Here is a 25,220-nt window from a genome sequence, read left to right as displayed (position 1 = left end):
GTCTGAGTTTCAGTAATTCTGCTTCATATTTGATTATGGCATATAAGTGGCAAAGCAACTATCTTAAAAAAAAAGGTAATAGTAAACAATGCAATCAGCAGCAACGTATATATGCTACATTCAAAACCAAACACGTCATGAGATATTTACAGGGAAAATCTTTTTCTCAACAATTCTCAACTGTAAAGGTAATTTTATACAAATACTCTATGGTAACAGTTTTACCGGTTACATTTGGGAAGGCATTTTGAAAAAGGTCCTCTCTTTGTACACACTGCCCCCTGCTGGAGTGGCATGAAAGCTTTGCCATGTAAAGATACCACACAGTGCTGGTTTCAGAAGGTAGTCAAGACACATCAACAATTTTCAGCTAAAGTCTAAGTCATATCTGCCAAGTTAATGCTATTGAGAGGACTTTTTGTGAGGACTGCTCCGTGAAGCATCCTTTCCTCGCCTCTGCCGCACTGAGTCTTTATCAGATGAAAGTGCATTAGGACGGTCAGGGGTGGTTACTGACCTGGGTAAATCTTTACCTACATTCTGTTTTTTTGCAGCAGGAGGCTGAGCTTGAATGGGATCTTTTCCCTTTACATCCACAGTGTTGTTAGCAGAAAGAGGTTTTTCTTGATTTCCAGGTTTACTCCCAAGGTTTGAAGCAGGATGAAGGGCTTCTACTGGGATAGCAGAGCTATGCAAGGTCAACAGTGAAACGCTCTTAGTGATTTCTCTTTTACCATCCCCTGTAGAAGAGGTGGCTTGCTTTTTCAGTTCCTTGCAGCTGGTGACAGGAAGCTCTGATGAGCCTGTTTTAACCTTGGTTGAAGACACATCATTGTTTGCTGAAGACAAACGAGATGCTTGTTGCCTACATTCAGGGAAGTTGGGTGGACAATTCAGCTGCTTTGATGGAGTTACAGCTGAATGACATGAACTCTGCACAGTGGCAGCTGATAAAAGCTTTGCTGTAATCTGCTTGTTCGTATCTGTTAACTGTTTTTGACTAACTTGTCCCTTCCCTTTTGAATCTGGAGAGCCTTTGCTAACTATGGCTGCCTTTTCTGCTACTTTCCCCCGGTCACAGTTAAGGAAAAGGCTGGGCTCCAATTTCCCATTGTCATTCTGAACATAAAGTGCTTCAGTGCATTTTTGTCCTTCAGGTCTTTTGTCTGCAGTGATGGCCCGATTACTTGGGCCCTTGTCTGCCAGTTTGTTCAATAAGAGACAGTCTTTCACAGTGGAAAACTTTGGAGGCATGTTTTGCTTTTCACTTACATAGAGTTGCTTTTGATCAGCAGCCTCACTGAAGCCTGCTGTTTCCTGACTTAGAAAATGCTTGGAGTTTTCTGGGCCTGCTGGTGCCTGGCCATTACAAGAGGATTTAGGTTTGGTTTCAGGAGTGCTGCTATTGATTTGGATTGAAGGTGCTGACTCGCGTTCCAGACCCAGAGGCTTTTCTACCTGAATGTGCTCATTGTTTAGTTTTCTCTGAGAAATTGGAACAAAAGAAAGAGAATCCTGCACACTTTTATTGGCATGTTTCCCATCTTTCCGAGAGCCAGCTGAGGGCTGAATAACTGTTTCTTTTTCTTTTATGTTTGCAGTGCACTGCTTTTGTGCAAATGTGAATTTGTCAGAGTGCTTAGATTTAGAGGAACAAGTTTCATTTATTTGCCTGGATTTATTATTACTGCTTTCCATGTAGGCTGAACCAGCTTTGACTTGCGCTTGAACACCTAAATGCACATGAGCATCTATTACACAATTTCTGTTTACAATCTCTCTCTCAGAAGGGGAACCTAAAGAGCTAAATTGCTGCCTAATAATCAGGTTGGGTAGCTCTCTCTCCGTAGTTTGAAGTTGTATATTGCTAGACTGTTTCTGATCTTTCTTTCTCAAATCTTTGGAGTTGTCCTGCACAGAGGAACACACATGTGATTTCTCACTTTTAGTATTAGACTCTGATTGTTGTACAGGCCTTTTGGGCAAAGACATTTCACTCTTTGAGTCCATCACCTCCTGCTTGTTCATGTCCCTCTCTTCAGAAGAGCCAGCAGGGACAATGTCATCTTTGGCAAATTGTTTTGGTAGATCTTTGCCATCTTTAGACTCCACCTTAGAGCCTGCTGTCTGCACTCTCGTTCTATGTGTTTGAAGGGGAATGGCAACGTCAGCAGAGTTTCTCTGAATGGTTTTGGAGTCGCTTGTTTTAAAAGCATCTGGGATAGATTTCTTCATAAATGAATTTCTGATCCCCTCGGCCTTCGCAGGGAAAGATTCGTAATTTCTTTGTGTCTCTGGGTACTTGACAGGCAACTCCTTTTGGGTTTGCCTCTCTTTTCCTGCAGTTTTTTCAGGGTTGCCTTGGGCTGTGGAAGATGTGGCAGATGCCAGGGCAGTGTGGAGACACTGATTTTGGACAGTGTGTAATTTTGCTTCAGTCGCATGGTCCTTCTGTTTTGAATGGGAATCCTCTCTCTTTTGATCAACTTCCCTGACAGAAATGTTGCATGTAACACCTGGACTGGAAACCTTTTTTCCTGTTTCTAGTTCTGTGGTCATGGGGGTTGCTGGTGCATTTTGAAAATTCTTGCTTGACTGTGAAAATTGGGGCTCTAGTAGATTAGATTTACTAGACTTTGAATGGGGTGACAACACCTCTTTCTGACAGGATGTCTCCTCCTTTACACCATTGCATTGAGATGCCAGAGGCATGGAAGAGCCCACATCATTGCTGGTGTTTTGACTTTCTGGTAGCAGGCATGAAGGCAATTCTGTCTTTGAAGCCTGTGGCCCAGATAGTAAGGCAATGTCTAAAGTGCCTTCAATTGGTTTCAAACAAGAAACCGATCTCCCTTCTAGTTTATACTCCGATGGACTTTTTCTGACAGGAGACTCAGTAGAAATCAGGGCTGATTTTTCCACACCAGTTTCCACTCGACCATTCAAGGCTTTGAGAGGAACAAAAGAAACTGAGCTAATCTGAGCAGCATGTGCACTACTGATAAATGCTCTGCTATCAGCAACTGTAGCGGAATCCTGCTGTATATTGATGGGTCTGACTGTATTAAGTTGAAGGCATTCATGAACATTTGATGTCAGTTTGGGCTTTAACACTGGACAGAGACTGTCATCTTTTTCTTCAAAGGACATTTTCTTTCTCAGATAATCAATATTTGCAAGCTTACCATCTAGTCTTTCAAATTTGACAAATTCTTTTGTTGGCGCATTTTTATCTGTGTTTTCTCCCTTTCCATTTAGCAGCCTGTCAGATGAGTGAGGTAGCACATCTTGCAATGTACATGGAGGGGAAATTCTTTTGAAGTCATAAGAGAGATGACTAAGTTCATTAAGAGGAGGCCCATGACATAGCATGTGTGTATCTAAGGGAACACAGTCATTTGGTCTCATGTTTGCATTCTTGTGAAGGGTGTCTTTGAGTATGCCACCTACTGACTGAGTCTCCAGAGCAGTAATTTTAGTTTCAAAGTGATTTGATCTTTCCAAAGCCTTCTGAAATGATTTTTTGTCTCTTTCTTCCAGTCTTAAGGTAGCAGGATTTTCTGATTCATCACTAGGCTCATGTATAGTGCTTGCTTTCTGCAGACAATCTTGTTTCTCAGCAAGATCTTGCTTTTTCATAACTATCTTGACCTTTAATTTCTCCCGATCCAGCTCATCAACAGACTCTTGCCTACCCAACTTTCTGCAGACAGGGCGTTTCAGGCAGCCTTGCTCTGCAGGCCTGACTCGGGTGAGTGATGGCACATCACACACATTCTCCTCCAGGCTCTGAAGAGTTACTTCTCTTTGGGACAATTCCCTATTCACCTCTTCTTGAGTCACTTCCAGGCTGTGTTTGCGTGAACATAAGTGTTTCTTGTCACAACCATAAGAAGGTGCAAGTTTCTCTTCAGACTGGACCCTCTTTAGCAGTGGAGACCTGGGTGGCTCGGCACTCTTTGGCCTCACTATATGTCTTACAATAGTTGGAGGGGAGTGCATCTTGCTAGGGAATGCCTGAGCTATTTTTGAATTTCCAATTGAATGCCCCAGTAAAGGTGATGGAGATCGCTGAGGGGATGGTGGCTGGGGTGTTGGAGAAGGTGTTCGTGCCAAAGGGGAGAGAGGAATGCTGCCAGCTGACTTGCGTCTTCCTGACCGGTATCTTTGTCCGCCAAGCTTTGGACCCAACCCATGAAGAGTGCTGGGTCTTATGTGACCTGAGCCAGCTGGAGAATTGGGTGCACTTGAGCTAGGGGAGCTGCTCTGGGAGGAATTGGTACCTAAAAAAGAAAAATATAAAACTAGAAAAGTTCTTCAGCTCTTGTCTCTAATAACTAACGCGGACGCAGCATACAAAAAATGTACTGATAAGCATTTGTTCTACCTGCCAAAGCATTCCAGGGTTTGGTAGGCTGCAAATTACTGGACTGTAAAATAACATCACTCTTATAAATGCTCAAATAAATTTGTTAGTCTCTAAGGTGCCACAAGTACTCCTGTACTTTTTGCAGATACGGACTAACATGGCTGCTACTCTGAAACCTCTTATAAACATGTTTTTTCCCTTACATTTAAATTAGCAATTATTTTCCCACAGGATTTAGAAGCTAATATTTCTGCCATTTCAAAGAAAAGTTCCAAGCTTTCAGATGGTTTACACCTTCAGCAATGGATAGTAAGCAACAACATTCATTTTTACAGCTGCTAAAATCATGAGAACACTAAAATGGGGCTGGAACAAGTGAAACAATCTAGAAATCAGAATGATGTGACGTGTAAAGTCTACTGTATCTCTGTGCCCACCCAGCTTTCCAATGGTAATCCACATTTATTATACCCCACACACTGGTCCCATGATCTAGCAATGCTTTTTCCAATGTAATTTTCATTCCTTTACTAGTAATATTCTCTCAACTAGTTTTAATTTGTCCGTAGGTAGTTTCTATAGATGATTTATTCATTCATTAAGTTTTATTTTCTATTAATTTTAGATTTTAAAAAACCGAACAAATATAAAATATTGGAGACAAACCTAGCACACAGTTTCCTTTTAAATTCTTCTGTGCCATACTAAAATCTTTGATTTAGTATCATGGTTTTTCTTAATCCAAATGAAATCAAACTATTCAAAGTGTCTTGGATTTCACATAGGTGACTATTCTCACTGGAAATCAGTACAGACTAAGCTTCATGAAGGTGGCACATATTTCCATCTCCCTAACAACTCACCGGATGGGAAATCAGGAGTGGAGCGGTAGCTTGGGGTAGGAGACCTGGGAGACAAGCTGTGAGTTGGGGAGCCAGGCAAGCTCTCTCCTGATGAAAGGGATCGGTTCAGGCAGGAGAAACTTCGGCTCGTGTGAAGAAGGGGAGAGGGCTGCTTGGCTAGCTTTTTGAAGAGAGACCTCCTCCTAGCATGAGAATGGGAGAGAATTCATCAGGAGAGACGCTGCACAAATCATCATCCCAGCTCTCAATGCTGGCTTTTAATAACATCCCTGTTACCTCCCCAAAAGTGAATTGTACAAAATTGTAGAACTGCTAAGGCTTTAGAAAACAGGATGAATTGCAGACAGATGGGATAAAAACGTGACCACAATCTATCATCTCTAAAAATTACTCACTACACTTCCAGAGAAAGTTTGAGTTACATATAAATGAGTGTAAAATCTGGTACATTATTCCTTTGTTTCCTCAGTTTAAGACCATATCAAAATGTATGGAATTGTTTAGTGCCAGTGTGGGGGGGCAAGGGTCCCCTCCAGCCCCTCTTCAGATCCTTACATTGTCTTCCTGTGTCCCCCACTTGGCTGACGCCCAAGGGGGTTCTTGGAGCAAACAAAAGTCCTCTCCCCTCTTTCCTCCCTTATGGGAGAGGGGAGTCCATGGGAAAATAAAGGGAGGTGAGGGTGACCTGGAACTCAGGCAGGATGAAGCCACTTTCAATAGTGCTCTCTCAACCATTGTGCCATTGTCTGGGGTCTCACTCCCATGGAGTAGCTCTGTTCTAAATCATTGACGGTGCGTCTGCTTGGAAATACCCAAGTAGTCCAAAATGGCGGCCTTTACTTGTTTGTAGTCTATTTCCCTCTCCAAGTCCAGATTACAAAAGGTTGCCTGGGCCAGACCCATCAAGTATGGGGCCAGGATCAGAGCCCATTGTCCTGGGGGGCCACTGGGCTGCTAGCACCACCCTCTAGAATGTAACTAGGAAGGCTTCAGGGTCATCGTCCGGCTCCATCTTGGTTAGCTTCACTGGTTCTGGCAGGGGAACACCCTTGCATGGCCTGCTGGGACTCCCTGGGGGCATAGAGATGGCACCATCTGCTGCATCATTTCCTTTTGATACTGCTGTTGCTGGGCCAACAGTTTCCTCAGCAGCTGCTGCTGTTGTGTGGTCTGAGTTTTCTGCTGGATGTCCCACTGCTGCAGCAACTGCTGTTGGAATTGCTGTTGCTGGGCAGCTTGCTGCATCTCTTACCACTTATACCACCGCTCCAGTTCCATCTTGCATGGAGCAGCTGAGCGCTATCTCCTCTAAGGCTTTTTTAAAACCCCTTGTATCAGGTGTGGTTATGACTGCATTCTCCACAATTTGTGTGGGGCAGGAATCCCAGCCCCCTCGTCAGGTCCTTATACTGTTTTCCTTTCCCTTCTACCCCACACTCCACCCTGCCAGATGCCCAAAGGAGTTCTTGGAGCAAACAAACAAAAGAAAAGTCCTCTCCCCTCTTTTCTCCCTTATGGGTGAGGGGAGTCCATGGGAGGAAAGGGTGACCTGGAACTCAGGCAGTCCTCCTGGATCAGCTCTTTGGGCTTACTCCAAATGGGGTCTCCTTCCAGCACCTCCTCATGGGTGCATTGCTCTGAGGCTGGGTCTTGTAGATTTGGAAGAGGTGAGGCTTGTTGCTGTCTACCTCTCGGCAAGCCTGTCTCTGCTATCTGAGGCAGGGCAGCCCTCTTCCTGTTGACCACCCCTTCCTGTGGCAGATTTTCCCTTTGAAGGGAAGGCCTCTTCCACCCACCCACCCACTCACCCCCGCCTCAGGTGGAAGAGGCCTTGCAGGAGCATCTCATTGGTACTGAACAGGCCCAGAGGAGTTTGCTAGTCTTCTCTCTGCTAGTATGAGGGCATGTCCCTTCACAGCCAGCAATATGTTTGGAGCTGTAAAAGGTACACAACAAGACAACTCTAGTCTCAAAAAGGTTATTTAAAACAAAGATGCACTGGAAGACCCAAAAGAGGTGGCAACCGCAGTTATTCACTCTCTCATTTCTATTTCTGTTTTTGTGCCTTGCAGCAACACTGCATCTTCAGGAGGGTTTTAAATAAGGATAGAGTGGGGGGCATCCTGGCACACTAGGATGGGGAGGATGTTTCATGAGCATGGGATACCATGGATGAAGGTAAAAAGATGGGTGTGGGAGGTGGAAGAGAAAGTAATGGTGTAACAGGATGTTTTTTAGATGTGGTTATACATACATAACCACATGCCTACACACTTATGCAAAAGCAATATATTTATCATAAAACAAAACTACCACTCACCTTTCTAGGCTCTCTTTCTTTTTGGTTTTCTTACTGCGTCTAACCATTCGGCTCTTGTAGCTATTCCTCCTGGCCGGGCCTGTTTTGATTGAAGTGTTCTCGAAGGGGGTTGTAGTAATTGACACTTTGTTTCCACTCTAACAAAATGATTAGAATGTTTCGGCGTGAGTAATACAGAACCACTTTCCTGTCAATTGGAAGTTCCATTACACTGCAAATGCAGCAAAACACAACTCCAACTTGGGAGTAGGAGCTGACAACAAATGCAAGCACTCTATATACTTCTGAATCAATCATGTTGTAGGGACTAGTCACCAGGAACCAAAATACACACAAATTGGCAGGTTACCGTATTCACCACTTACACATTCAAATCAGGTGCCTGCTATTAAACATGAGCACAGACAATTCTCAGTCAAGTTTTTGTGAAGGTGGTCACATTGTGAGGGACTCAAAGTTTATATGTTTTCTTCATGCCCAGCAGGGCTGGCTCCAGGCACCAGCTTGGCAAGCAGGTGCTTGGGGCAGCCACTTCGGGGAGGGGTGGCACGTCCAGCTATTCGGCGGACGGTCCCTCACTCCCGCTCGGAGCGAAGGACCTCCCGCCGAATTGCCACCGCAGATCGCGATCGCGGCTTTTTTTTTTTTTTTTGGCTGCTTGGGGCGGCCAAAACCCTGGAGCTGGCCCTGATGCCCAGACCCATAATTTTCAGGCCTAGTGTAGATTTTTAATTATTTTAATTAGTTAGAAGGATACCATGGGTTGGCCAAAATTGCAAATTGTGAAAGAATTTAATTAAAATTTTGTAGATTCCCCTCTCACACCCATTTTCCCACTACAAGAATACAGCTGTCATCATATCTTGAATGAACTACTTCAGTGAACACTCACTCTCTCTCAAGAAACCAGTCATTGCAACTGTGAAGCGGAGCTGGAGAACTCACCTCCATGCAAGCTCCAAATGAGAAGTAGCAAAGACATGTATACATGTTTGTTGTTTACACAAGTGATGACTTACTTATTTTAAGCTAAAAGCTTCTTAGAATTGTTTAACTGAAATGCCATGGGCTGTCCCATAGTTCCATTCGCATATAAGCCTGACTGAAAAATAAATAAATACCTATAGTTCTATGTTAATAACAAAACCACTCTACAAGAATAGCATCAGGATAAAGTTTTCCTTTGTAATAAATCAAATCAATTAATTCCAGGTCTGTTTTTTGGATGAATTGCATCATCGCATGCTGAATTTACTCTTATGAATATTGTAAATACCATCAGCTAATCATTTTTATTTTCCTTTCTGTAATTTCTTATTAGCTTTAAAAATGCTACTTTGGCTAATAAAAACTCAAATTTACATTAATTCTTTAGACAAGGAACACAAGAACAGTGAGAAACCTATTATAGGCAACTGGCTGCCTAAAATTATTTAACCAGCGCGTGTTTTATACCATATCCTTCTCAAATAATTTATTACTTTGAGAGTTCCTCTGGTTTCAGAGAGGAGAAAAAATTAATTTCTGAGCAAAATATATATTTTTAACCTTTTTTATTATCTCTATATTCTGTTACTAAAGTGTTGCTTTCTAATCCACTTTTATGACTGACTATTCATTTCGACAGGTGAAGTTGTTCATACAACACCATGAAATTGTTAATAATGTAGGAAGCAAATGTACTGCTGTCTAAAATAATGCTGACCTACTTTTATTCTGTGCTGCAAATATTATGGAAGAACTGCAATATAATGAGCTACGGTGAAACGATGTGTAAGAGAATATTGAACTCCAAAAAAATGAACCATGCTGTAAAGCCCCTAAGGAAAAACAAATATAAAATGATCTAATAAGGCAGGTCCTGGTCTGCCCTTGCAGAACCCCAATGGAGCTGTGTACAGGTACACGGGTCTGTCCACATGGATCCATCTGCAGGGTCAGGGCCTTAGAAGCTCAGTTGCCTGGCTACTTTTGAGACCTCTGGAATTTGAGACTTAAAGAACAGGAGAAGATTTTTTTTAAATTTTTTTCTTTTGGAATTTTCTCTACTGATTCCATTTTAAAATGGGCACACTCTAAACAAAGTCATCACCTATAGCCTGAAATGCACAAAATAACCCCTGCTATGAATCAAAAGAAAGTGTAATTAAGGACATTAAAAGAACTATGCTTTCCTATGTCTCCACTAAATGTTATCTTCACTTTTTGAAGGAGAATGGGATGCTTAATGTGGACGTCAGTATCCTGAATGTACTCCTAGCTACCTGCTACATCAGTAGCAGTGTCAAGCACTAGCACAGAAATGAAAGGCTTGGTTGTGCTTATGGGATTCAGTGGCTTCTTTCCAGATCTATCCAGCTATTAGTTTAGGATCTGTCCAAGCACTAAATAAATTTTCTGATAATAACTAAACTTTGAAGGAAAGGGATACGTAAACCAGGCAGGTAGGGTGTAAAATATGAACTAAGATACAATGCTGGTCTAAAAAAGTAATACTGTACCTTTAACAACAGCTCTATGACTTCAGTGTGAACAAGACCATGAACTGGCTCTCCATTGATATGTGTGATCAAATCCCCAGCCTTTAGGCCTGCTTGATAAGCTGGGCTTCCTTCTTCGACATTCTGAAGGTTAGGGGAAAAGAGAAGAGTTCTTTGAACAAAGCAGGCTCATGCTAATCTGTTTTAATGAATCCATTATCTTCACACAAACTTTTGACTTTCAAACAGTAAACTACATTGAAATGGCCTTATGGCTTATTGTGATATCAGAAAAAGGAATTCAGACAGTCCATTCCATCTTTAAGTATTCATTTGTGTCCAAGTTTTACAGCTCACGTTGGTGCAAAACCCACTGAATTCTTTCCACTGACTTCAATGGGCTTTGGATCAGGCCCATTATTCCTGGCATGAGATGAAAAAAAAGTGAGTGATTTTGGTATGGACAGTGCAACATCAAAGCACTGACTCCAAATGGTCAGATATAGAAACTTTGTGAAGAGGATGCTGCTGCATCAGTACTGTGGCTATTTTCAAAGTTAAATATTGCAGTAATTTAAAATAAAGCCTCAAACTACAAGTGTCATTCAAATTAAAAACTGCCTGCAAAATTGCATTAAAAAAATCTTTTAGTTAATTAATTTTTTTACAATAAAGAAATCCATTTCCAAGCCAATGAATGAATGGCAATGAATCAAGAGCAACCAATCCTTTGGCCTAGTTCAGTAGTGACCAGAAGAGAATATATAACCCAAGAATAATTATTTATTAAATCAGTTTAATCTTTTTTCCTATTTATAAGATGTCCCATGAACAGGTAATAAAATCCACAGATTAATTCATTCTTCAAAATGATTTGCATACTTCTACAGTAAATATTCTTCTTTAAATTATCCTAATTGTGACTATTATAATCAACTATACAACTTGTGCTTTGACAGACACTTAATTCAACTAGTTATATAAATTAATTACATATGTAATTAACTTATGTAACTAATACATCTTAAGCAACTAACATACACAAATAAATTGCCAACACAGCATGAATTTTGAATTGTATACTGAATTGTCATAAACATAATTCATTTAGCAATTCACACACTGTTGATTCAGTATAGAACTCATCCAGCCAGAGAACAAAATCAATATCATGTGGCTTATGAAACTAACCAACACAGCACCAATTGCAAAATTTATCACTAAATATATAGTTTGAAAATCATTTGAATATTCAAACATTCTAATTAAATGGTGGCCCTTTGCACAAGGAGAAATGTCACCCTAAGAAAATAATTTGCCAGATTGCCACCCTTTAGATAATGACTGCATACAAGCAGACACCCTATCTGTGAGATATAATCTAATGCAGTCTGAAAAGGCTCATAACTGCAAATATATCAGCTTCAAACTTACGTTTTGAGAAATGTTGAGGAAAATTTTATTCTTACCCAAACAATATGGTGCACGGTGTAGATATCACTGTCACCCACATAGACCCTGATTGCTCGGATGGTGAAGCCATACTTTTTTCCTGAACTGTGAATTAATATAGGTTGATGAGGGGTTGCAGAAGCAATTGAGGAATCACGGCTAGGGGAGGAATCTCTGGAGGATGAAAGGTCTGAAGAAAGGGAATGTGGGGACATAGGACTTCCCAAAGGAGAAACACCAAACACATCTGGAACAGATGAACTTCCTGTTAGAGCACATTCTGATTTTACACAAACACACACAGATCAAAACAATGACCATTTTAACCTTAGTAAACCGGATAAAGATTTATAGCATAAAAAGCAACTTATTTAATGATGCCTGAATTGTTAAGAACACAAAACTTCACTTTCATGATCAACATTAAAATGACACTGGGAAGATAAGGTATTTTCAAAATATTTATAAACTCTATATTTTATTTAGTCTTTATAACTCCTCATCAGAAGCTTGAAATGACAATCTACTCTTGGAACAGATTTTTTTCTTCACCACATGCACTGTTTTGTTACTCACCTGCTCCTCTAATTCTCAAGGTGTAAACTGTTTTGTTTTTCCAAACAAAGTCTTTGATCAACTTTTCCATTTAAAGAAAAAGCAGTCTCCAATCTATTTCCCAACAAACAGACACAGAAGGAATGCCGTGAACTTTTCTAGTAAATATATAACACAGACTTGTAGGCCCCAAAATAATGGAACTATCCATTAGCAAAAAAGACAGTTTTCATGTAGCTGGATTTCGGGTAACTCTTCTGATAATCCCAATTTAAATTTTGTAATGAATTCTGTAATCAAAACCATTAATTTTAGTTCCTACTTAAAAGGATAACTTGACATTGTCACGGCAAACCACTATTACTTTTGTCCTGCTAGTTTAATTAAGGGCACATATTTATGTTTGCTGGTATAGCAATGATGTTTAGGGGTGCACATTTTTGACAACAGTTTTATGCTGACAATAGTCCTAGTGTAGATGAAGTTATACTGGGATAAAAGTGCTTTTACCTGCATAGATTATTTCGCGCGTGAACCTGTACAACCTTGAAAAACCACCCTTTTGCCAGTATAAGCTGCATCCAAACCAGGAGGATTTTGATTTATAGGTACATTGACAAAAATTTTAAGTACATTATGCCTAAACTCTGCTTACAGTGTTATTTCATAGAGCCATATCCAATTTAAAATAAAAGAAAAGCTTGGTTTAATGCTTTTGAGTAGTACAAGATCAACCTGCACCATCTTTGAACTATTAAACCCCTTTTGTGACAGGGGTTACAGCATGTCCAACATACAACTACTGCGCAACTGGATTCAAAGCACCGAGTGCTAACTGGATGTGTAAACTACCCGGTCATCTGCCTCTCAGCCTGCTGTAACATGGGAAACAAAGACAAGTCCATTTTGGACTCAAGAAATCTTGTATTTAGATCATGTTCCACATAGATTATGCACAAGTCACAAAATTTCATACTAATAGATTTATTTCTACCTCCTGGAATCATGAGGGACAGAGCACTGGCAGACAGGGACTTTGTGACTTTTCCAGATATTTTCTTTTTCTCTGTGCTTTCTAATCGCTGACGAGCCATATGAGAAGCAGGTTCACTGGATGGCTTTGAGGAATTATCTGTACTGTCCACACTCTCGTTTCTTCCGTTTATCTGATCTAAGTGCTCTGAAAAACTGCCAACTGTACAAAGAAGAAGGGATAAACACATTGAGGGAAACTGGGGGTCAGGAGGAGGAAAACAATACAATCGCAAGGTGGGAATATGTATTTTAGTCCACAAGTTCACACAATATTAGAGGTAAAATAAAAACGACTGCAAAGAATTACAGGTTTTACAAAGGTTAACAGGGTAAGGTGAAGTAATAGTAGCTGACATGGTTTTACATCATTTACATAATTAAAATGTAAATAAAATCTGCAGCATTTTGGTAGCACAGACAGGTGACACACACCTTCTAGGACTTAACTGTGCACTTATTCTGTATGTAGAATTCCCACTAAGGTCAATGGGAGATTTGAGTGTGGGTTTACTGCAGCATCCAGCCCTATCAGCTCTTCTAACAATAAAAGAAAACACTCCTTGTGAAAGCATTAAAGTACCAAGGAGGATTTCCTTTCTAAGTTTTGGGTGTTTGGGGAGGTGGGTGATTTCTGTGCCCAGTACCACAAACATAATATGGGGAGTATGATAATTGGTAATTTAAGACTCAGAAGCACAATGGTGTACTTTGTTATTTATAATAAAATGATACCATCTCAGACACTACTGATTGTGGAAGGAGGAGAACACCACTTAAAATAATAAAAATGGAGAAAAACCTTACACCAGCTGATCTACCTCCAAAGACCTGTTGAAATGTACAGTGATGGATGCAGGAGAGTTCTGTGACCTTATAGGATGGGCACATAGAAAAGCTCAGCCATTTTATTTAAGCGGATAGCAATAAGAACCCAGCAATTTCACAGATCAAAGAACATCCCTGCCGCTGGCACTTTGTAGAGCAAATAAAAACATATTCTCTAATTTAACTGACATTTGCATACCTTTAAGTTACATACATACACACACACACACACAAAACCCCAAGCAAACAGCTTGAATTATGCCTAGTACTGGTCTGTATATTGCCACCAACCACACACACACAACCTTATTTTAACTTCTATGATCTAGAACTCCTGAACATGCATTACAAGGAAAAGGAGCTGGTAAACGAAAGTTCATACAAAGTAAGAAAACCTGAGTAGAACAGAGCTGAAGCAGCTAAAGAGAAATATATGGAGGAAAAACTGATTTTCAGCAGTTAAGTAGTAGTAGTAATTTGTTGTGGATAGTTTAATTGCATGTAGAAGGAGGACACCAGATTGGAGAGACTCAAGCAGTGAGCTAAGGGAGTGGTGGAGAAGTCTCGGCAGCAGGAATATACAGTACACTCAAGGATTTTGGTGACAAATAGAAGGAGGGAGATAAGTTAGTTAAAGTAGTTAAAGGGGTAGATGGGTGGGAGGGGATCTACCGGCCTTCTCTGTCCCCTGCAGTATAATAAGTTAAGATCCTTACCTGATAGTGTTGAGCTGCTGATGGTACTTGCTGGAGTGGTGACCTCAAGCTCATCTTGAGCAGCCTCCTCATTTAAAGAAGCAGCCTTTTCTTGCTCCTCCCGGGATCCTCCTGTGCAGGTGGTTTCATCTTGATCCCCCTCAGATGATATGGCCAATTTTGGAAGCAAACCTGAACTGTGCCGCAGCCTGGTACTTTCTGTATCAGAGGAGTTGGATGTAGATAGCTGTTGCCTGAATTTAAAACAGCATTTACACAAATCGTATTTAATGATACTTTTTAAGTGAAGGCCAATCATAGTGGCTACAAAACAATCACCAATGGCTGTTAACCTGAATTTGAACTCTCTTTGACAGTTGTTTCTACTTACAGTTCAGAATATTCTGAACTCCAACTTAAAGATTCCACAGATGGCAACGTCACATTTTTTGTTTTGTCTCCTGTATCTTCCTTTTCTTCACCTTGATTCCGAGTTATTCGATCAATGCTACTAAAAACCTATTACAGAAAAAAACTGTATCATTAACACACATTTGATACAAAGAGATTTTCAGGAAAACACATCTAATGCAGTGTCCTGGAGTTTAAAAGGACTGAGATGGTTTAGGTTTAAATTCTAGGAGTTTGTGTTCTTGAAATGCTTTTCAATTTTATTTTCTTGGTTCCTCAGCTACAGGGTCATGAATAACATCTTTTAGTTATGAATCCATCAGCTTTCTCTCACCACTTCACTGTGTGAACTCCAAGTTTGCAAACAAAATCCATAAATGCCCTTGGGCTTTTAGGTCATAGGATCAATGCACATTCTTAGATGACTTCTTAACTATAAAGTCAATCAAAAAGAACAACCACCCAAGCTAGCGATTCAATGGCCACCAATCTGGGGTGGGAAGCAGAAAAATGAATTGGAATTGACTGCGAAGATGAGAATAAATTACATGGCTAAAAGATTTAGAAAAAATAAATTCTGGTCATAAAAAGTCAGTTGTTCAGCTGACAAACTGCATACAGAGACTGTCAGCTGTGTGTCATACAGCCTCTAAGCCACAGCTAGAGCTACAAACAATGACATACTGGCAAGTTTTAAGATATCAAGCTACTCTTGTAGGTTCACTCCTTACAAAAGGATAAAAAACACCTCTAAAGAGGAGATTAAGAACTCTGAATCATTCCTCCCTCTTTGAATCGGGTTCATGCTGCTAAGTCAGGACAGAGTTCACATACCAGGATAGCAAGACCTGCAATGAGACTACCGTCCCCCACTCCTCCAGTCTAGCATGGTCTCTGTAGTATAGGGGAGTGGTATTATGAAGTGTACATTTATGAAAATATAAACCAGGATGAATGGATTAGAAATGTAAGTTTTCCTTTCCTTCATTGGCTTTGGATTTTAAATATTTTTGGGAAAAAAACACCAGTATCTGAAGAAGGTGCCCAGTAAATATCTATTAATGAAAGCTTTTGAAACTCAATGCTGACTACCATTTAGGATAAAAAGCCCATTATATAAGACATTCGATTCTCTAACCATTTATCGCCTGCTGTTTTTCTTGCAAAACATCTCCAAAGTCTGTCTGCTTTCCAACTGCTAACTTTTGTCCGCGTCCAAATTATCTTTCATTTGACTAGTGCAATCTCCTCTTTGAATTCCCAAGTTTGCCCCCTGTTCAGGCCATCCAAAATGTGCCACAAAAATCTATATAACTCACAAAACAAAAATTGTGGAACAAGATGTGCTAACCAGTCCCAATCAATCATTGGATACCACTTTCTATTACATTCTCTAGAGTTTTAGTGTTTTCACAGATGTCTTATTAAATTTTGATTTGAACCCTACTGGTTTCATCCCTATTAAATTCCACAGGATTAGTCAATAGGGGAATTACGTACCACATACACACACTGCTGGCCCTTTTCAAACCGCACAAAAGTCACTGAGTCTGTATGTAAACAAACATATACAAATACTTTACTTACTTTTGAAAATCTATGTGAACATGAGGAAAACTGCCTTATTTCCAGATTAAAGTCTTCATCATTTGTGTCATCCTCTTCTTCAGTTTCCATATGGTGGTATTTCTCAGAACGAGCTACAAACAAGGGGAAAAAATGATTGAAACTTATCATGAAGCATCAGACTCCCAGGCTTAATGTTAATTAAAAGGGTAACTTTATTTTTAAAAATAAGTTTTCCTGAAATGTCAGACTGGCAGTCAAATGCTGCAGCTTCCACTGGTTCTAACAAACAGGATTTTCAACCCATGCTGAGGAAAAGTAAAAATCAAAGACAATTATTACGTAAATTCCCAAAAAATTCAAACATATTTTTGTACAATACATACTGTCAAAATAACTTGTGTCATCCTCAGATTCCAGCTGTGGAATGAATTCTGCTTTCTGTCTCAGCAGACTATTCCAGTCTAAGCTACGAAAGAACTGGTGTTGCTTTACTTCATATGCGCCACCTGGGGGAGCCAGAGAAAAACATGTGGGTGATTTCTAAACAAAAATACTTCAGTTAATTCAGAGCTAACTCCTTGGTAAAAGAAAATGCTAATTAGCATGGAGAGGTACAATCACCATTTCAGACTGGCATGTCGAAGTCTAGCCAACTAGCTGCATAATCTTGGATAAATATATTTCTTCAGCATCTTTTTGTTCAGTGAGATATCTGTGCTATTGTATTGGCATTGCTATTGTTCTGTGAGCATTTCCATCAAAAACTTGTTTTTTAGGAGTTTAATTACTATATATCAAATACATATTAGGCTGAAACCTGAGACTCAGTGTTGTTAGCCAAGATATAAATCTCTTCAATACAAAAGTGTATTTAGCAGCACTTTGGAACAAGTAGAGGATTGTTTTGATTTTAGTATCCATTTATTTTAATAAGGTTCATCATTAAGAATTCTGTTTGATATTTATGGGATGGTAATATGAAGTTTCATTGGAATATCTCTATAATTTAACTTTCTATGGATTAATCTGCCCTTATTATAAAGTGCTTAAAATATTTAAATAAATTAATCTATTTCTGATCAAAAACAGCCATAAAACCTCCATAGATTATATGGGGTTTGTGCCTTTTCTCATGGTAACCTACTGACCACCATAACATAAAAATGATTTCGAAAGCTACTGGTAAATGAAAAAGTGACAGAAAGCTCTTACACAACCTTCTTTACAACAAAGGGTAACTATCAGAAGTGCTGCAACCAGTTAGAGAGTCAAAAGAATCAATCACTTTAGCAATTTTGAAACAAACACATCAGATTAAAAAACGCAATCTGAAACACACAAGTGAAAAATAACCAGGAATTTATGAGCAACTTTTCTTTTTTCAGTTCATCGTTTATTACAGTCTGTAAACTTTTTTGGTTTATGATTTCGTTGAGAATTTGAGCATGATGTGAAATAGTGAAACCTTAGGGAATAATGAAAGTATCATTTTACAGGCTCACCAGCATTAATGCATGCAATGCTGTTAAAACCAAGTAAAATCCTGACACATTTGTTGGATTCGCAGTATTATGCTGTATACTATACAACACAAATCCTGATATTGCTGTACTGTAACATTATGGCAAAGTGTAATATTCTTGCAACCTAGAATACCTTCCTAAGAAAATAACAGACACTATTCTTTTTAAAGTAATTGAAAAGAGGGGTACTAATACTGGGAAATGTTATATCTGTAGAATTTGGACAACACAGATTACTTTACTAGGGCCTGGTCTACACTACGAGTTTAGATCGACTTTAGCCGCGTTAAATCGAATTAAGCCTGGACACGTTCACACGACGAAGCCCTTTCTTTCAACTTAAAGGGCCCTTTAAACCGGTTTCTTTACTCCACCTCCGACGAGGGGATTAGCGATAAAATCGGCCTTAGGGGGTCGTAATTGGGGTAGTGTGGACGGAATTCGACGTTATTGGCCTCCGGGAGCTATCCCACAGTGCTTCATTGTGACCGCTCTGGACAGCACTGTCAACTCAGATGCACTGGCCAGGTAGACAGGAAAAGCCCTGCGAACGTTTGAATTTCATTTCCTGTTTGCTCAGCGTGGAGAGCACAGGTGACCACGCAGAGCTCATCAGCACAGGTAACCATGATGGAGTCCCAGGATCGCAAAAGAGCTCCAGCATGGACAGAACGGGAGGTACGGGATCTGCTCGCCATATGGGGAGACGAATCAGTGCTGGCTGAACTCCAAAGCAGTAAACGAAATGGCAAAATATTAGAAAAGGTCTCCAAGGCCATGAAGGACAGAGGCCATAACAGGGACGCACAGCAGTGCCGCGTGAAAATTAAGGAGCTAAGGCAAGCCTACCACAAAGCCAGAGAAGCAAACGGAAGGTCCGGGGCAGAGCCGCAAACATGCCGCTTCTACGCGGAGCTGCATGCCATTCTAGGGGGTGCAGCCACCACTACCCCAACCGTGTGCTATGACTCCCTCACTGGAGAAACACACAGGGAAGAGGGTTCGGAAGCTGAGGATGGAGAAAATGTAGATAGCTCACAGCCGCAAGGAAGCGGAGAAACCGGTTTCCCCAACAGCCAGGATATGTTTATCACCCTGGACCTGGAACCAGTAACCCCCGAACTCACCCAAGGCGTGCTCCCAGACCCTGAGGGCACACAGGGGACCTCTGGTGAGTGTACCTTTGTAAATATTACACATGGTTTAAAAGCAAGCGTGTTTAATGATTAATGATTAATTTGCCCTGGCAATCGCGGCCAGTACAGCTACTGGAAAAGTCTGTTAACGTGTATGGGGATGGAGCGGAAATCCTCCAGGGACATCTCCAGAAAACTCTCCTGGATGTACTCCCAAAGCCTTTGCAAAAGGTTTCTGGGGAGGGCTGCCTTATCCCGTCCGCCATGGTAGGACACTTTACCACGCCAGGCCAGTAGCACGTAGTCTGGAATCATTGCATAACAAAGCATGGCAGCGTATGGTCCCGGTGTTTGCTGGCATGCAGACAACATCCATTCCTTATCGCTCTTTGTTATCCTCAGGAGAAGGATATCATTCACGGTCACCTGGTTGAAATGGGGCAATTTTATTAAGGGGACATTCAGAGGTGCCCGTTCCTGATCTGCTGAACAGAAATATTCCCCGCTGTTAGCCACGCGGTGGGGGGGAGGGGTGAAGTGATCATCCCAGAGAATTGGGTGTGTGGGGGAGGGGAGTTAGTTGGGTTTGTGCTGCATGTTAACCCTGAAACCGCAGCCCCTCCTTTTACATTGCAAACCCATTTTAAATGGCCAACCCAACGGGTGCTTGGTATGGGAAATGAGAGCACTACTGTTTGAAACCATTCCCACATGTTAAGAAGGTTAAAAAAGCCAAAAGACTGTGTCTTACCATGGCTGCCTGCAAGCTGAAATCTGTGGCCTGGCACTGCGTGAGTGATCTCTCACACCAAACCGGCAGGCCCTCAATATAAGAGGAAAAATGCGACCTTGTAACGAAAGCACATGTGCTGTGTAATGTGAACAGCAAAATTTAACGTGAAAGAGTGTACCCATTGTTCTCTAAAATGTGTCTTTTTTAACCACCTCTCCCTTCTCCTCCACCAGCTGCAAATGTTTCTCCTTCACAGAGGCTAGTGAAGATTAGAAGGAGAAAGCGTAGGATGCGTGATGACATGTTCACAGAGCTACAGATGTCCTCCCACGCTGACAGAGCACAGCAGAATGCATGGAGGCAGTCAATGACTGATTACAGAAAAGCACAATATGAACGAGAGGAGAGGTGGCGTGCTGAATCGCGGGCTGAAAAGGATAGGTGGCGTCAGCTTGCAGACAGAAGGCAAGAGTCGATGCTCCGGCTGCTGGAGCATCAAACTGATATGCTCCAGCGTATGGTTGAGCTGCAGGAAAGGCAGCAGGAGCAGAGACCGCCGCTACAGCCCCTGTGTAACCAACAGCCCTCCTCCCCAAGTTCCATAGCCTCCTCATCCAGACGCCCAAGAACACGGTGGGGGGGCCTCCGGCCACCCAGTCACTCCACCCCAGATGATTGCCCTAGCATCAGAAGGCTGGCCTTCAATAAGAGTTAAAGTTTTAAACTGCAGTGTGTCCTTTTCCTTCCCTCCTCCCCCACCCATCCCGGGCTACCTTTGCAATTATCCCCCTAGTTGTGTGATGAATTAATAAAGAATGCATGAATGTGAAGTAACAATGACTTTATTGCCTCTGCAAGCGGTGCTCGAAGGGGGAAGGGGAGGGTGGGGTGGTTGGCTTACAGGGAAGTAGAGTGAACCGGGTGGGGGGGGGTGGAGGGTTCATCAAGGAGAAACAAACAGAAGTTTCACACCGTAGCCTGGCCAGTCACAAAACTCGTTTTCAAAGCTTCTCTGATGCGCACCGCGCCATGCTGTGCTCCTCTAACCGCCCTGGGGTCTGGCTGCGCGTAATCAGCGGCCAGGCGATTTGCCTCAACCTCCCACCCCGCCATAAATGTCTCCCCCTTACTCTCTCAGATATTGTGGAGCGCACAGCAAGCAGCAATAACAATGGGGATATTCTTTTCGCTAAGGTCTGAGCGAGTCAGTAAGCTGCGCCAGCGCGCTTTTAAACGTCCAAATGCACATCCCACCACCATTCGGCACTTGCTCAGCCTATAGTTGAACAGGTCCTGACTCCTGTCCAGGCTGCCTGTGTACGGCTTCATGAGCCATGGCATTAAGGGGTAGGCTGGGTCCCCAAGGATCACGATAGGCATTTCAACATCCCCAACGGTTATTTTCTGGTCCGGGAAGAAAGTCCCTTCCTCCAGCTTCCGAAACTGAGCAGAGTGCCTGAAGATGCGAGCATCATGTACCTTTCCCGGCCATCCCACGTTGATGTTGGTGAAACGTCCCTTGTGATCCACCAGGGCTTGCAGCAGCATTGAAAAGTACCCCTTGCGGTTTATGTACTCGGTGGCTTGGTGCTCCGGTGCCAAGATAGGGATATGGGTTCCGTCTATGGCCCCACCACAGTTTGGGAATCCCATTGCAGCAAAGCCATCCACTATGTCCTGCACGTTTCCCAGAGTCACTACCCTTGATATCACCAGGTCTTTCATTGCCCTGGCAACTTGGATCACAGCAGTCCCCACAGTAGATTTGCCCACTCCAAATTGATTCCCGACTGACCGGTAGCTGTCTGGCGTTGCAAGCTTCCACAGGGCTATCGCCACTCACTTCTCAACTGTGAGGGCTGCTCTCATCCTGGTATTCTGGCGCTTCAGGGCAGGGGAAAGCAAGTCACAAAGTTCCATGAAAGTGCCCTTACGCATGCGAAAGTTTCGCAGCCACTGGGAATCGTCCCACACCTGCAGCACGATGCGGTCCCACCAGTCTGTGCTTGTTTCCCGGGCCCAGAATCGGCGTTCCACGGCATGAACCTGCCCCAGTAACACCATGATTTCCACATTGCTGGGGCCTGTGCCTTGTGAGAGGTCTATGTCCATGTCAATTTCCTCATCACTCTCGTCGCCGCGCTGCAATCGCCTCCTCCTCGGCTGGTCCTGGTTTTGCTTTGGCATGTTCTGGCTCTGCATATACTCCAGGACAATGCGTGTGGTGTTCATAGTGCTCATAATTGCCGCGGTGATCTGAGTGGGCTCCATGATCCCAGTGCTAGCTATGGCGTCTGGTCTGAAAAAAGGCGCGAAACTAGTATCTGATGGACCAGGGGAAGGAGGGAGGGAGGGGTGAGTGACGACATGGCGTACAGGTACAGGGAATTAAAATCAACAAAGGTGGCTGTGCATCAGGGAGAAACACAAACAACTGTCACACAGAATGGCCCCCCCCAAAGATTGAACTCAAAAGCCTGGGTTTAGCAGGCCGTTGATTTGACGGAGGGAGGGGGAAGCAAATGAATACAGTACAAATCTATTTTTTACATCTTAGACGACGGTGCAGCATGACTGATAGCCCTCGACATCTTCTGGGTGCTTGGCAGCAAATACTGGGCGCCACATTTTTCCTGTATTATGACGATGGCCTTCAGGCCTATTGCACGATCTGCTGCTCAGGGAAGACTCTGCTAATGTGCGATGGGCGCTTGGCAGAAAATGGCATACTACGACTGATAGCCATCATCATCGTCATTGTGAAGGCAGCAGAATATGACTGGGGGGATGGGGGACTGGGGGACATATGGAGTTCCAGCCACTGCTGTACGACGATGACGGTTACCAGTCGTAATATACCATCTACTGCCAAAAGGCAAGGGGCTGGTGCAATGCAGCCCCACGGCTGCCAGCCCCACGGCTGCCAGCACCCAGATCGCCGATGAAGGCTACCAGTCATGCTGCACCGTCTACCGCCAAAAGGCAGTTAGCTGCTGCTGCTGTGTAGCAATGCAGTCCCACGTCTGCCGGCACCCAGATGACATATGGTGACGGTGAGCTGAGCTGAGCGGGCTCCAGGCTTGCCGTGGTATGTTGTCTGCACAGGTAACCCAGGTAAAAAGGCGCGAATCTATTGTCTGCCGTTGCTCTGACGGAGGGGGAGGGGCCTGACGACATGTACCCAGAACCCCCCGCGACACTGTTTTGCATCATTCGGGCATTGGGATCTCAACCCAGAATTCCAATGGGCGGCGGAGACTGCTGGAACTGTGGGATAGCTACCCATAGTGCAATGCTCCGGAAGTCGACGCTAGCCTCGGTACTGTGGACGCGGTCCGCCGAATTAATGCACTTAGAGCATTTTATGTGGGGACACACACAATCGGCTGTATACAACCGATTTCTATAAAACCGGCTTCTATAAATTCGACCTAATTTCGTAGTGTAGACATACCCTATGTTGCTTACCTTTGTCTCATCTAAAATCATCTATCATACCAAGAAAGTTTACAAAAGCTAACAAATCTAGCATACAGTATTTACCCACACATGCTTCTAGGCTCAAGAATGGCCTTCAACAGGCATTTTAACCAAATTATGGCTTGTTCTTACTGGCAGAAAAAAAAATTAGGAGAAACAGTTTTTAAAAAGTTTGTCTTGAACGTGTCTTTTTTCTAATATACTGGGGCTTCAAAAGATTCCCCTCCTTCCAGTGTTTTTGGCATGAGATAGGGCTCTCTAAACAGGATCTAGCAAGCTGACTGTGAAAAACGGGGTCTGCAGGAAGTGTACACAGTGTATGCTCGTTTGAGTCTGGGACGGGGAAGAGAGACAGAAGAAACAACACAACTCCAGCTTGTTGTTAGTTAAGGAAGGGTGTCTGTCTATTTTTAAAAAGAGTGGTGATTTGGAATCTCGATCTGGTTTCTAAAGAGGAAGTTTAGCCCAAAACACTGTTTCATGGAAAGTTTAAAAAATCTAAAATAAATAAAATAATAAAAACAAAACAGGTCTAATAGCAAGAAACTAGTCCAGATAGTCCAAAAAGGAAAATGCAACAGTAGAATCTGTTTTTTTTTTTAAATTGCAATGGCAAGAATACAATGATTTAACTCCAACACTGATCTTGAAGCTATGTGATTATTTTGTGCCACATTTTAGTATTAATACAATGTTCCTCTTATATTTCTGTTATTTTTCCTTCTTTTATGGAAGTGTTTCAGAAAATCTATTCATTTCCTTACAATCTGACCAAGCCACTCCAGTCTCCTGAGTAAATACGCAATTATATATTTTCATGGAGCATTATTCAGCCAGCTAAATATGTATTATATATACAAGGCTGTCATTTGAAATGTGTGGCAGAGCAGTATTTTCCAGTGCCCCTATGGGACCCATCACATTGCAGCCGCTGTTTTTGTGAGCTGTTTTTGACACTTTAAAAGCTTTGCTTTAGTTTTTTTAATACTCCTCTGAGCTTCAAAGTGCCTGCAGGATTCCCCTTCTCAGATTCTCAACTCTTAAGAGACCAAGAACAGTTGAAGAAATAAACTAGTAAATAAATTGAGCAGATGTTACATTTGGAGGCACTGACCATTACCGCACGAGAGAGTGTGTGTGTAGGGGTGTGCGTGCGTGATGGGGGAGGGGACAGAGACTCTACTAGTGCTCAGTCATAGAATAGCAGCTTTGGCACGAACACTACATGTATTATGAAGGATCAGGCGATAAAGTGACGGGGTCTACAATTAATATATTTAAAAAAACCTTCCACCAAGTGCTGAGCTAGTTCTGGCTCTTCAGACATTTGCTTACAGCAATGCCCTATGTATGGGGTGGTACAAAGCTGTGCTGCCTCAGAAGAAGCCCTGGGAGGGAACTGTGATTACCACCTTGCTCCGTGTGATATGAGGGAGAGAAGAGAGTAATTTGATATAGCTCTCTCCTGGATGTTGCATACTGCACGCTAACAAGTGCATTGGAGGTGGGCAAGGGTGGGGAGGAGAGTTGGAACCAAAGTTCTGCCCACTCCCTGCCCACCTATTTGAGGCCATTGGCATGCGGCCTCTCTTCCTGCTCCCACTTCACCTCTCTCCATATCACCACCCAAGGTCTGGGGAACTGTAATGTGGCTACAAAGGCACTGCGGATGGATCACCCCACCTGGCTGTGTTAGGGCCAGTCAGAATATTGTCCTTACTATTCAATTAAAGAGGACAGTCCATATTTTAAAATTATCTCTGTAAAAATGCAC

At 42.4% G+C, this 25,220-nt stretch overlaps 1 protein-coding gene across 1 annotated transcript in view; it reads right to left on the bottom strand.

Moving 5' to 3' along the window:
- Nucleotides 1-402: 402 nt before the first annotated feature.
- MAST4 (microtubule associated serine/threonine kinase family member 4) overlaps nt 403-25,220 on the bottom strand; it is a 438,694-nt gene continuing 413,876 nt past the window's right edge. The window contains exons 22-31 of the mRNA XM_065406852.1: nt 16,958-17,080; nt 16,593-16,705; nt 14,986-15,113; nt 14,616-14,848; nt 13,034-13,234; nt 11,502-11,731; nt 10,054-10,176; nt 7,553-7,689; nt 5,233-5,414; nt 403-4,283 (exon numbers count right to left, since the gene is read on the bottom strand). Of these exons, the coding sequence (XP_065262924.1) occupies nt 403-4,283; nt 5,233-5,414; nt 7,553-7,689; nt 10,054-10,176; nt 11,502-11,731; nt 13,034-13,234; nt 14,616-14,848; nt 14,986-15,113; nt 16,593-16,705; nt 16,958-17,080 (5,351 nt within the window). The remainder of the gene's footprint in view (nt 4,284-5,232; nt 5,415-7,552; nt 7,690-10,053; nt 10,177-11,501; nt 11,732-13,033; nt 13,235-14,615; nt 14,849-14,985; nt 15,114-16,592; nt 16,706-16,957; nt 17,081-25,220) is intronic.

The sequence above is a fragment of the Emys orbicularis genome, chromosome 6 (assembly GCF_028017835.1).
Source record: "Emys orbicularis isolate rEmyOrb1 chromosome 6, rEmyOrb1.hap1, whole genome shotgun sequence".
In the NCBI taxonomy this organism is placed as follows: domain Eukaryota; kingdom Metazoa; phylum Chordata; order Testudines; family Emydidae; genus Emys; species Emys orbicularis.
This window is presented reverse-complemented; position numbering and strand designations above follow the sequence as displayed.